The 13610-nt window shown below is 36.6% G+C and overlaps 2 protein-coding genes across 2 annotated transcripts in view; one reads left to right on the top strand and one right to left on the bottom strand.

Annotated features, from left to right (window-relative positions):
* The window catches only part of LOC755314 (Fanconi anemia group D2 protein), a 29350-nt gene extending 19026 nt beyond the window's left edge, over positions 1-10324 (top strand). The window contains exons 27-38 of the mRNA XM_030972218.1: positions 330-443; positions 1779-1907; positions 2644-2762; positions 3144-3257; positions 3695-3822; positions 4429-4528; positions 5161-5283; positions 5814-6015; positions 6578-6727; positions 7536-7682; positions 8965-9069; positions 9456-10324. Of these exons, the coding sequence (XP_030828078.1) occupies positions 330-443; positions 1779-1907; positions 2644-2762; positions 3144-3257; positions 3695-3822; positions 4429-4528; positions 5161-5283; positions 5814-6015; positions 6578-6727; positions 7536-7682; positions 8965-9069; positions 9456-9518 (1494 nt within the window). The 3' untranslated portion in view covers positions 9519-10324. The remainder of the gene's footprint in view (positions 1-329; positions 444-1778; positions 1908-2643; positions 2763-3143; positions 3258-3694; positions 3823-4428; positions 4529-5160; positions 5284-5813; positions 6016-6577; positions 6728-7535; positions 7683-8964; positions 9070-9455) is intronic.
* A 1247-nt stretch (positions 10325-11571) lies between these two features.
* Positions 11572-13610, bottom strand: part of LOC584274 — a 35661-nt gene continuing 33622 nt past the window's right edge. Inside the window, exon 28 of the mRNA XM_784139.4 lies at positions 11572-13047. Coding sequence (XP_789232.3) covers positions 12938-13047 — 110 coding nt within the window. The 3' untranslated portion in view covers positions 11572-12937. The remainder of the gene's footprint in view (positions 13048-13610) is intronic.

Raw genomic sequence — 13610 nt, 5'->3', positions numbered from 1 at the left:
ATAAACTGTATTAAATTAACAAGGACTCTACTGCACCAAAGAATACGGGACAACTAGACATACCTCAAACGTTGCCTTGGCAGGTTAGTAAGGTGGCTAGAACTTTTTGTCTACTCTTTTTGTCTAATCTCATGCCATAATTACTTCTCAAATGAAAAGCAGGTGTATCCTTTCATCCAAGGCTGTTTATTGATGGATATCTGTTCCTGTAATTCTGTTTTGCTTTCAAAATATTTCATTTTTGTGAGTGCATTTCGTCTCACACTGAAAAGGGTCAAAAGAACAATCTTGTAGTCTGTGCTAAACCATGATTTCTTTTTCCCCCATAGGAGGTGCATGTTCTGCAGCTTCAGCCTTGTGAGTTACACTTCCTCCTCCAGGACCTTAACAGTAAGCTGGATCACGCCCTTCCTGCTTCGCTTGGAAGAAGAACCTTTCTTAAGGTGAGAATGATACAAATCATCTTAAACAAAAATGAGATAACAGAATTTTCAAAGTTGATACAAAGTAATGGTAGCAAAAAGGAATTGAACGCAACATATTGTATAAAGTCTCGTCTCATCGTACTTTTAACAAAAGATGCATGTACATTTGCAAGATACTCATATTTGGATTATTTGTTAATGCATTTAAGTGTCTATAAATGAGAGGAAAGCTCTCTGCTGCTCTTTGAATTATAATACACAAACAATCACTTCTGTATTATTCAACTTCGGGAGAAAAATAAATCTTTATAGCAGCTTAATATTGCTTGTATCTAAGGCAAGAAAAATCTTACAGAAGATTTCTTTTTATGCCTCCGCTACAAAGTAGCCGGAGGCATTATGTTTTGGGATTGTCCAACCGTCCGTACGTTCGTACGTCCGTCCGTCCATCTGGACGGACGTCCCGTTCTCGTGATCACGTTAGATTCCCGCCAAACTGGGGCCATGTATGTATCTTGCAGGGCTAATGAACTGATTAGATTTTGGGGTCACGAGATCCAAGGTCAAAGGTCACAGGGCTCATTATGTATTCAATAATAGCTCGTGATCGCATTATCTAAAAAAACAGTCAATGGATTCCCGCCAAACTTGGGTCATGTATGTATATTGCAAGGCCAATGAACTGATTAGATTTTGGGGTCACGAGATCCAAGGTCAAAGGTCACAGGGCTCATTATGTATTCAATAATAGCTCGTGATCGCGTTATCTAAAAAACCAGTCAATGGATTCCCGCCAAACTTGGGTCATGTATGTATCTTGCAAGGCCAAAGAACTGATTAGATTTGGGGGTCACGAGATCCAAGGTCAAAGGTCACAGGGCTCATTATGTATGCAAAAATAGCTTGTGATCGCCTTATCTCAGGAACCAATTGATGAATTCCCGCCAGACTTGGGTCATGTATGTATCTTGCAGAGCCAACAAACTGATTAGATTTTAGGGTCATGAGGTCTAAGGTCAAAGATCAAAGGGTCAAACATGTTTATGAAAAATAGCTTGTAATCACAAGAACCTGTTGATGGATTAGAATCAACTTGAATTTGAAAAATTGCTCTGTTTTGGTTTATGAAATGGCTCTATGGCGGAGGCATCACTTTCGACTGCGCGCAGTCGAAGTTCCATCTAGTTCAAAATTGCTTACCAATACTTTGCATGAGTTTGAACGATACTTTAAATTATCCTGGAAAATAAATTGGATATATTGTGTAACTGAATTCCAGAAATGGGAACAATTATTTGCACTGTGTATTCATATAAAATTTCCCTTATTTTAATGTTCACTTTGATATGAAAGGTCAAATGGGACAAGACTATTGGTTTCTCGCACCTGGACCAGCTGACCCCACGACAGGTGGCTAAGAAGGCCATCAAAATGCTGCCCTCACTGTGCCAACATCTAGAAGCAACCAGCGGTTTCTTTCAGGTCAGAATCCAGCATACATGTATTGCTGTAGAAACCTATTGCTAACAGGAATGGCTGGTTCTGGACTACTTGTATAGGAATGAGGGAAAGTCAAATCTATGACAAGACTCGTCTTATTCCAAATAAAATAGTTTGACTTGACTTTGTTATAAGCTCAGTCTTGATCATGGTAATAAGCTCTCTGTCATAATTTTTTTTTTTTCGGGGGGGGGGGGGGGAGAAATTTTGAAAATATCAGTTCATAAGCCCTAGCAAGGAGATATTCTTTTTCTGAGATGAAGTCACTTAAATGAAAAAAATATTACTTTTTTAGTAAAAAAAACACATTTATTTTGAATAATGTTGATGTGAGTCTGAATAATAATTTTTCTTAAATATTTAAAACAGAGAATAAACATTGCATCATAACTCCTTCTGTATCTTTAACTTATGTTTAACTGCCAAGAAGAAAGCCGAACAGTGAGTTAAAATATTTCAATTATTGTTTGATTGGGCCGAATTATATTCTACGGTAAAAGACATTGCAGTCCATGTACTGTTTTCTAAAAGAAAGAACTAACTCTTCTTAGCTCAAATATACAGCACATCATGTTAATCCTTTTATAAGATTAACTTGAAGTTAAAGACCAAGTTTTTGTGATTGGTTTGTCTGATTTTTCTGCCTCTATTGAAAGTAAGTCATTTTTGGAGTGAACTTGCTCTTTAATGAAACATTCCGACACTCTCTTCCTAACAGGCTTTAATGGCTGAGAATGATGGGATGATTGATGGTCCAGGTTGGAACACAGAAGAGGCTCATCAGATGGGAAGATGTCTGCATCTCTTACTCAAAGCTCTTCTTTCTATCTTCTCTTGGTAATGACTTCCTTTCTGTTCAATTAAATATGTTATTGGATTTGTCAAAAATTATAGAACGGTATACTATTCTATATTTGCCCTTTGTGGTTATTTAATTCCTCTCTTCTACTCTTTACATCTTCTTGACTCCTCCTGTTCCCTTATTTCCCTGTTCCCCTTTTTCCCTCTCCTCCCTCTCCCAAATCCCTCGTCTCTCTTCTCTCTCTCTCTCTCTCTCTCTGTCTCTCTCTCTCTCTGTCTCTCTCCCTCTCTATTCCCCCTTCCTCCACTCCCTCCTTCCCTCCCTCCTTTCTACCTCCCTCCCTCCCAGTAAGTAATATGTAATGTTACTGCCAATGAATGATGATGATAACCCTTTCCTCTCTGTTTTATAATCAGGAGTGGCTTTGTATCGTCTGAGAATCAGTCTATCTTTGAGGAAGCCATGGCCACCCTGAGCTCTCGTATTGCTGATGCGGGCAAAACCTCGTTCACCTTCCAGCAATCTCTCAAGTAAGGAAGTGAATCGATGAGGAGGGCTAAGCAATATAATTGATGTAAATATTGTGAGAGCATGTTTGAGAGAGATACAAAGAGACTAGTAAACTTTTTCATGAAAAAGAAGGATTGTTATCATCTGTGCAAAATGCAGGTAGTCCACCTCTTTCAGTGATTTACCTTTTTATTCTAAACCTGTTTTAAATGCATATTAAACCATTGAGAAATAAGCATGAGAAACATGTAGCTATAACCGGAATATGGGTTGTTACAAATATTTATATTTAATGTGTTACCAGTAAATAAAATCAAAATGAAATTTCCTTCATCATTACTAACAGGGTGTTTATGAACGGTGTCTTATTTAAAATTGATTTTAATGATGCACTTTAAATGCTTCATTTTAAATGGACCCCTAATATTTATAAACTTAATTTATTTCTTGCTACTAGACATGCTGCTCATTACATTGAGAACTTCTCCGGGACGGTGCCTAATCTTGCCACCGGTGTGACTATCATGAAAGTCATGGTCAGTATCAACACCAAGGGTTCTACACCGGCTGCCAACAAGAAGATAGGTAAGATAACCCTTTTCGTTCTTGGAAGGGCAGATGATGAAGAAACAGGGGGCAGTTGCTCTTAAACTTGGGATGTTTTGGGGGTTTTGAGGCTTTTTTGTGTATTTGGGTTTTGAACGATGTGCAATTGATGAGATCTGATTATTAATGTGTTGGGAATGACCTCAAATATCACAAGCCAAGGCCTTGGCTCAGTCTCAAACAGATGGACCACTGACCATTAGACCAACTTATATCCTGCAAATGAATATATATGAACGGGTCAGAAATGAGAGAATCCCATTCAAATCTGGGTACAGTAACATTATGGGGGGTAATATCACTGCATAGATTGGAGAGAGGGAAGGATTGAGGATGCCAGGTGGGGTTAGGGGTAAAAAATCTTAAGGACCTTCAGCCCAGGCAATACAAAATTTACTGTTTGATTTGTAATGATAGGAACAAAAACTAGAGGTTTTCTTTAAATTCATTCATTGATTCACTCTGCAACTATGCTGAATATATCTTTCTAAGAACTAGTCCTTTAATAGTAAGACAATCCTTTCATTTTTAAAATTCAGAAACTAATTTTTGGTTCTATGCTTTCTCCCGATGTTGTAACCATAGCAACCCTTGCTGAATCTTTATTGAAAAGAGATTGGTTGGATGAAGACAGTGTAAGAGAGAAAGGTGCCAAACACAACGAGCTTCTCCAGACAGTCATTGAGTAAGTACAAATGATCAAACAAAACACCACTAACCCCACTTTAAGAAAAGTGTGGCTAGACTAAACAGCTCTGGACATAAAATTATTTGACCTATCACATATAATTATTATTTTTCGCCAGGCATCGAGCTAACATTTGAATTGAAAGGAATAATGATTGTATGATTATGTATAGTCTTAGTTTGTAAATTTGTAAATGTACAAATGTCTCTGAAATTTCTAGAGTTTATAGCGGAATCATTTTTGTAATATGTTTGTAATATAATCCTCTTCCTCCTCATTTTTTGGAGTTAGAGATCATCAGAAACCTGATGGGAGTATGACATTACTAGTTTAGAGTGCATATCTTTCCTCATTTCTATTGGTGTTTCTTCTATTTTTATTTTGTTTCCTCTAATTTATTTCCAATATTTCCCATATTTACACAAGCACATAATTTCTATAATTAATGCTAGTTATCATGTCCTCTTGTAGTGGATAAATCCCAGGACTAAAGCTTTAATATTATTAGGTCTAAATCCCTGCCATGGCACCAATATCCTTTGGCAAGACATTACTTTTTTCTTGAATGCTAGAACATCTTATCAAGGTAGCTCTGACAAGCAGCCATTTTGTTTTTGTTGTTGTTGCAGGATATATCTTCATCACTGCGAAGACTCACTGAGCGCCATTGAGATGTTGTGTACAGAAGCTCTACCTGAACTTGATCCTTCAGATAAGAACATAGCATCCGCTCTCTTCCCTACCCTCAACAGGTACACACATTCGCTGTAGCAAAAATTGCTCCGGGATTTATTTTGCCTAGGATAATGGGTTATGTTTAGGGTGCAATAGGCTTTTAGATTAGGATTAGGATTAGAGTATGGAAGTCCTCTCACAGCTTGATACTTCGGACAAGAATGTGACGTGTGCTCTCTTCTGTACAGGCACCTACAGGGTGATCCAAGATGCGCTGCAGCAATATTAGCTCTCGGATCTATTTCATCAAAGATATTTATAGAGTGAGGGTTAACCCTATATAGCTTTTGTTTCCCTGGAACAGTGTTTCTCATAGAAACCTGTCCTAAAGTAACCAGTACATTAAAGCCTTCTGCTTTTTAACGACCAAAGTTCTTGTCTCCCTTTAGAGGTGTTTATAGGTAGGCTTAGACAGACCTGTAGAGGTCTTTATAGACAGGTTTAGACAGACCTGTAGATGTTTTTATAGACAGGTTTCGCTGCATCTCCCCACTACCCTTATACTTACTAATATCTACTTTTGATTTGCTAATGATTGCTTGGTCAGGAACACCCTGAGCTGTTACTACCATGTGATGCTGAAGGAGTTGGTGTCCTGTGCCCAGCAGTTCCAGCCTTCCATGAGGGCATCACCTGATGTCCAAGGTGAGACCTTTGACCGCTGGAGATTGGCGGTCAAGGTGTACTCGGCTCTGGTCAACACTATCAAGACGTTTGACCTTAGGAACAACATCAAGACGCTTCTCAAGGTAAGGACTCAGAACAAATCATCTCTAGTCTTGTGAAGAGGAATTTGAATATGAACTTTTATATCACCTCTTATAATTATGATGGATAGAAAGGGGATTTCAATGGAACTTAAAGTTAAACTTAAGTATTTGATGCCATTGCTCACAATCCATGGTCATTAAGATGCATGTCAAAGAAGCTGAAATGTGCATGATCGATTTTGAGAATATGCAAGTAGTTGGCTTAAAATGCTGTATGCTGTAATGATGAATATTAGTATGGAATGGTAACCAATCACTGATGGTTTGACGGGTTGATGGTTATTTACCTGACTGCTCAGAAAGCATTAATGCTTGTAAGTAAGCAACCAGACGGCCGACAGCTTTAGGTCCTCTCCGAGGGACCTGGTAGTGAAGATTAATGCCTAACCAAAGGGCACGAGCGCATCGACTTGGTTTCGAACCCGGGTCACCGGATTACGAGACCACTGCTCTACTGACTGAGCTATCGCTCCTCCTGCATGATTTGCTTCTCTCTTTGTTTTGTATGATATCACATGTTTGATTGTCCTTGTCTTTCCAGTATGGTCGGATGTTCCTGGATATCTTCCTGAGACACGGCATGCCTCTGCTTGATAAACTCTTCAGGACTGAGAAGGATGATGTCCAAGCCCTGCTTAAGATGCTTCAGCAAAGCACCAGATATCTCCAACACATCTGTAGCCACTCAAAGGTCACTATCTATGTCCTTCTCTGGGTTATCATTCAGAGAGAGGGGGTGCCCCCAATTAATCAGTTAAGGGAGGGGGGTGTATGCTGGCTTTTCTTTGCCCTAAACCTAGTAAACATAAACAATTATCTACACTATATATCTAGACACTCGAAGGTCATTTTTCAATTTCATTGTCAAGTTTTTTTTATCGTTCAGAGGGTATGCCCCAAAATGCCCTCAAATCAATCCGCTAATGGAGAGGGGGGGGGGGGGGTTACTAGTTTTTCTTTGCTTTAACTCTAGTAAACATAAACATAAACTTGCTTTAGGAAAATCAGCATGAGGTTAGCATAGGAAAGATGGAGAATATGGACTGAGGAACACAACGTTTGGGAAACGTAATGACCCTGTAACGGTGAGGAACGTCATAATAAAATGAGGAAACATAAAGTGGGCACATTAACCCTTAAGCTGCCAAAACACAAGTTGTAAACTTGCACTGGTAGTAAAACTGGATTCACTAATTGGTTTAATAAATTGTTGCATACATGGCCAATTCTGTGCTATAGTTCATTCATCAGTCCTTTTTTTTGGCACTTCATTACATGAGTAACATCGACAGTGTGGGAGATATTCTGATTTTAGTTTACTTTCTAGTTTGCTATCCAATTTTGGCACATTAAACATTAATAGGATTTTGACAAAGTTCTGGAAAAGCTGGAAAATAAATTTCTGATTTATGGAACTAGTTTTTTAGGTTTTTGTCTGTGTTTGTCTGCGTGAGAGTTTTAAAACGATTAATCAATGTGACAACGATTTTTGACCGCAGGTGGCCAAGGACATTGCACTGACCACTCATGTGCCTCAAATGAAGCGCCTCCTGGAGCAGTTCGTCTATAGGGTCAAAGTCATGCTCACCTTACATAACTGTCATGAGGCATTCTGGGTAGGAAACCTCAAGAATAGAGATCTCAAGGTGAGAGAAGTGTTGCCAATTGCAGGGTTGTAAATAATGTGAGGTGATTTTCATTTTTTGTAAAATAGACTATATCGAGTCTGTCTAATATTTCATGTAAAACTTCCCAATTTCTGACATTTTAAAGATTTTAATGATTTTCATTGTATAGAATTGACAGTTTCAGAGCTCTTAGAGTTGCAATTGCATGAGCATTGAAGATCTGAAATGATTTTCATTTTTCAGCATCTGGGAGTGGACATTTTGCTTGATATGTGATAGAGATGTTAACATGAAATTGTATGTATTATATTCCTTCATCTACCAGAGTGTATGATATCATGTTTTTCATACATAGAATCCTTGTAGCAATATGACATTCCATTCAAAACAAATGATAGCTTATGCTGACTTTGTTAAAGGCTTACTTCAATTATGTTCAAGACTCATAACAATATTTGTGAAGGATTTGTGAAAGCCATGATAGTTAAAAAATGTTGCAATATAGTATTAATGACTGCTTTGAGAGAAATAGTTGTTTTTATACGCTCAAGGGAAGGTTAGAATTGTGCTATTACCCGAGGCGTGCCGAGGGGAATAGCCCAATTGTAACCTTTCCGAGAGCGTATAAAAACAACTATTTCTCGAATATTAAAGCAGTCATTAATACTTTTATATGCCAAAAAAAAAAAAAAAACTTTTGTCGAAGATGGGATTCGAACTCTTGCGTACAAATGGTGATGAGAGTACAGTCAGCGCCTCAAACCGCTCGGCCAGCGCGCTATGTCACCATGCACAGTAGTTTTCTTCAATATATACATTAAAATGAATTGAAAACGGCTTCGCGTGGTCGATGCTTCGCCGCTGCTCCATTAAACGGGCCCTTCTTTTACTTTTGCAATGCATATTGGCACGAACTTAGATCAAGATCTATCGGCAGATGTTGTTTTTTTTGTTTTTGGAAGTTTATTTTCGTCTTCATGTCAACAATGCAAGATAAAATTGTCGGTAAGATCGATCGAGATTCAATTGTATTGAAATTACCGACCAATTCTTCGCACATCCTCGCTCGCTCAGACCATTTTTTAACATGTAAACCTATGGGGTAACCATGGAGACTGACCTATTTTCCCAATAACCATGGTTATTGGGATTTTGAACTGTTTTTTAACCATGGTTACCGGGAATTTTCGGGAACAGTTAAAGTTTATGAATGCAATTTCGACCAATCAGATTGCTGGATTACTTAAGTGAGGTATATAATCTTTATTATTTACTCATTTCCTCATTTTGTTGTTGATAGGGAGAGGAGATTCCATCTCAGGTAACTAGGGAAGATGATAGTGATGAAGAGGAGGGAGCAGCAAGCAGACTAGAATCATCAGATGATAGTGATGAAGAGAAAGAGGTAAGAAAAGATTCATTCTTCCAATCCATCCTCCCTCTCCTCTCCAGTAGAAATGCATGGGCAAGATATCCAACCTGATTGCTCCTAAAGATTGGCTATGTAGTATTAGATACATATAGAAATATTTTATATGTGAAGTGCTTGGATTACTTTTGATTAATACACTACATGGTAAATACAGCGAGGTTGCATAGACCTTCAAATATAAAAATAAGGCAATTTTTTTAGCCTTGTGCATAAGCTTTTGAAATGTGTGAACATTACAGAGACATATCACTGAATCAGAACATTATTTCTAAAAGCAATCCAGTAATGTATTGAAATTGCCCTTGAGTCTCTGTAATTGCGTTATTCAAACATCTTTTGTTTTTTAATTTATGATTCAGGAGAGCGGTGGAGGTAAGGCTAATGATTCTGACAGTGATGCCTCTTGCAGTGAGAGCTTTTGAGATCAAGTCCTTCTCAAGGTCAGGTTGCAATTCTGGAGAACCTTGGAGAGCTGACGACCTTCCTCTCCTGGCCCATGTTTCAGAAAACTTGTCATGCATACCAAGATACAATAACTGATATAAGCCACTGAAAGCATTGCATTTGATTGGCTGTGACATAGATTTATGGAAGCTGAGATTGATCACAGGTTGTATAAAACTGGTCTGTTTTTTTATTTTCTGTGTCTCTTGTTCCCAAAGAAACATTTTGAATTGGATTGATGCAACGCTTCTGATCATTATGTTTGAGGATACATGAAGTATAAAGAGGCTATTGAATGCTATTTAGTGTGTCACATTCACACAAGTAGAGGTAGTATGAAACAGCTACATGTAGGTCATTGCAATGGAGCATTCTGTAAAGTAACATTAGTTACACAATCGTTTAATACTGCACTGTAACAGCATCATATACAAGATCTTTACAGCACTGTACTTGTAATATCACTGATTAAAAATTTGATCTATTACGATGCTATTTTGCTTTTCAACTCATTGTTTATTATTGAAGGTCTGCATTGTTTCAAATCATAGATGAAAATTACAGACATGTAGATACAATATGCATACATGCAATTTACTGAGACTAATGAATTACTTGAGATTTCTGACAGAGTTGAATCTTTACATGTAGAATTGGTGTATGAATCTGTGGCAAATCATCAGAACATAATACTATGAAATTACTCTTTCTCTTCTCTTCTCTCTCTCTCTATGTGCCTCTTTAGTGTGTGTCTCTGTTTCTCTTCACCTCTCTCTCTCTCTCTCTCTCTTCCTCTTTCTCACTCTTTGTCTTTTTCGCCCTTGCTTTTTTTCCTCTCTCTCACTCTCTAGTCTCCCCTTAACTCTGTATGTAGTAATAGTAGTAAATGCTTTTATTGCCTTCAATAGACTATTCAGCCCATCATAATTAATACAAATTCCATGAATGCTGTCAATTAATAATCCTTACTCTCAGATCTCATTACTTGCTTGGAATGTAACTCAAAGACAGAAAGAAAAGATTGTTGTGTACAAAGGAGTGGCTTCACTACATTTGTTCTCGTTTTATTGTTAGGCACTCTTTACTAGTAGCTATTGTACATAAAATGTAGATTTCTGACATAGTATCATAATAATCAAATTTATATTTACAAAAGATATATTTAACTTTGACTTTGACTCTTAATACATCTCTGTGTACCTGTAGAAACTAGAAAGAGTTGTACGAAATCTGTTATAAAGTATTTCCGTCGATTGTGCATTCTGGTCCTTTTTTAAATGCAAGATTGAGCAAATGTGATTTTAAAGTTAGGTTGATTTATCACCATTTATACCGAAGAAATCCATATTGTTGGATTACAAAATGAAGAAGGAAAAAGTCTTGTTTTGGTCTTCACTACATTTTGCCTCATCCATCTTGCTCTTAATATTTTGTTTGATTGGATTACAACAAATGAATTATACATGTATGTTAAAGTGGTCTTCCAAAAGTAAAATCTTTTAGTTTTCTTTTCATTTTCAAAGACAGTGTATTAACCTAGTTCATTCCTTCTAGTACAACATTGCAGAAATAAATACATAAGAACATTATTCTGTTCAACATACATGTATCTAGAAATGTTTGAGGGGAAATTTGATATGTTTTTCAAATGTTAAAGGTAAAATTGGAAAGGTGTCATACAGAACATTCATACAATTTGTGTAGCTCATATATGCATGCACCTGTAGATGTATATCACAGCAATTTTATATGATTTCAGGTTACATTTTTGCATTATATCAGTTCATCTTATGTTTCATTAAACGTAAAAGGAGCTCTTGATATGAAGAAACACATTAATGATTTTTGTTTCTCATCATTCAAGCTGCATGTCCCATTATTTTACTTTTAAAATACACTGCATTGCAGATTAATAACTCTTGCAAAAAAAGATTTACTTTTTAAAATCAATTTGCCAGACAAAGCATCTTGGCAATGTGATTAGCAATAATTAGTCTGCAAAGGTTTGAAAGTACCACAGTGAATAATCTGTTTTGTTCCATCTTTCTTTTTTGTCCCTTCTAAATTCCATTTGAAAGATCTTTTAGAATATTATCTAAAAAATTGAAAGACATAATTCCAAGGTGTTGTAATCAAATAGGTAGAATGAAAGACAGTGGTACATATCAGTCTACATTGGATTTACATACAAACAACAATATGTACAATTCTATTCCAACCAATCTCTATACACATCTTTAATAATTATCTTATCATGATTTAATCTATATGCTTTTTACTCTTTTTATGTGTTTTTGTTCATCTTAAACATAATGTGTTAACTTGGCTCGAAGTCTGATAGATGTTTATATACATATATACTTTATATGCTCAGCACTATTTGTAAATAAAATGCCAAACTCTTTGCAAGACCGTGTCCATTTGATTGTTTTTATTCAGTGTCACAGTTTGATGAAAATGTCTTAATGTTTCTACCATTTTGTTATCAGATATTAAAGCTAATCTTACAATTATGTACATATATTACAGCTGGAACACTATGTATGCATTTTCTCTGTTTCTAAAAATATAGCTGTGATTTTGTGACATTCTGTACTCTGCCATTTAGAATGGTTGATATACATACTGCCCTATAGTGTCACTGTATTCAAAACGTAGATACTTGAGTCAAAATAAAAACAATGATGTAACACATTAAAAAACAAAAACTAATGAATCTTTTTGTAAAGAACACAAAGTTCATCTGGCCATTAAAATACAACAAAGAATACAACAGCTTTGAAGCCAAGTTGGTACTTGATCATTTGGCTTTCTAGTGTATTTAGCATATTTACAAAGTCTCTTCTTACCGCAAACACAATTTCATTTTAATGTTGAATGTGAGAATAAAAGGGTTGAAACATATCTGTGCTTTCATACAGTCACTTACCAATGCACATTGAAGCTAAAATAAAGATGCATAAGAGGGTGGTACCATATGGTACTTCTTTATTGCACTAAAAATATAAGTCCCGTCCTGCAGATGTATCACATACTGACTGATGCTGCTCATCATCCAGGCATAATGTATTTATCTTGCCATTATTAGGGCATTTACGTTCTGTATACCCCCCTAAACATGTATGTAGTTGAAAAATCCACCATTTATAGCATTGTATACACATACAGGGAAGATATCAAATTATATACCTCAGACATTTTAGGAACTCTTAAAAAACTAACCAACATAAATTATTTAATGAGACTTGCTGCTTCTCACAAAATTCTCTGGCACAGCACGAGATCTGATATATAATTGAAATACAAGATGCAGACAAGGGTAAGAAATGGTAGATGTAGATTTTAAGACATTGATGTGATGATGTCTGTAGATGATGATGTGTCCATAGTCTCTCGACTAACAGATGGTGTTGCCCTCCAGATAGCAGTCCTTCTGACAACACTGGTTCCACCCAACCCATTTGGTTTGGGTGGTGCCATCATCAGAGTAAATACCATCAAAGCGAACTGCAAAAGAAGGAAAAACAATAAATAATCAGTTTGGTATGCTTAATTAAAGTCATAAGTAGACAGTATCATAGATAGAGATCACTTTCCCCCACCCATTGCATGGTGAAAAATATTTAAAAGAAAAGAAAATGTGAAACAAAGAGAGAAATGAAACAAGAGTGACAAGATGATAGGATCCCCTTCACACCCTACCCCCTACCCCCCCCCCCCCCATCCAGTGACACTGTTAATTTGCATACATCTAGAGAGATGTGTGACAGTCATCAATCATTTTCTTCTCCATAAGAATCTTTCAAATATATGACACTGCTACAAATGTGGAAAAAAGTAGATGATGTGAATAACGGGAATGCTAGTACGGTCGGATTTAGTCTGTTTTTTCTCTCTCTCATTTGTGCAGATTTTGTTTTTCTTTAAGAGAGCATATTTCTACCTGAATTTGAATTTTCTCTTTTGTGTCGGTTTGTTTGATTAGGTATTATTTAAAAACAATATGTATACACTGCCGTTTATTGGGTGGTTCCAGGAAGCATGGTGCCAAAATCAAATTAGGCATAAAA

This window comes from Strongylocentrotus purpuratus, unplaced genomic scaffold (assembly GCF_000002235.5).
Source record: "Strongylocentrotus purpuratus isolate Spur 01 unplaced genomic scaffold, Spur_5.0 spur5_scaffold_6, whole genome shotgun sequence".
Lineage (NCBI taxonomy): Eukaryota > Metazoa > Echinodermata > Echinoidea > Camarodonta > Strongylocentrotidae > Strongylocentrotus > Strongylocentrotus purpuratus.
Note: the sequence above shows the minus strand (reverse complement) of the source record. Positions and strands in the feature narration are given on the sequence as shown.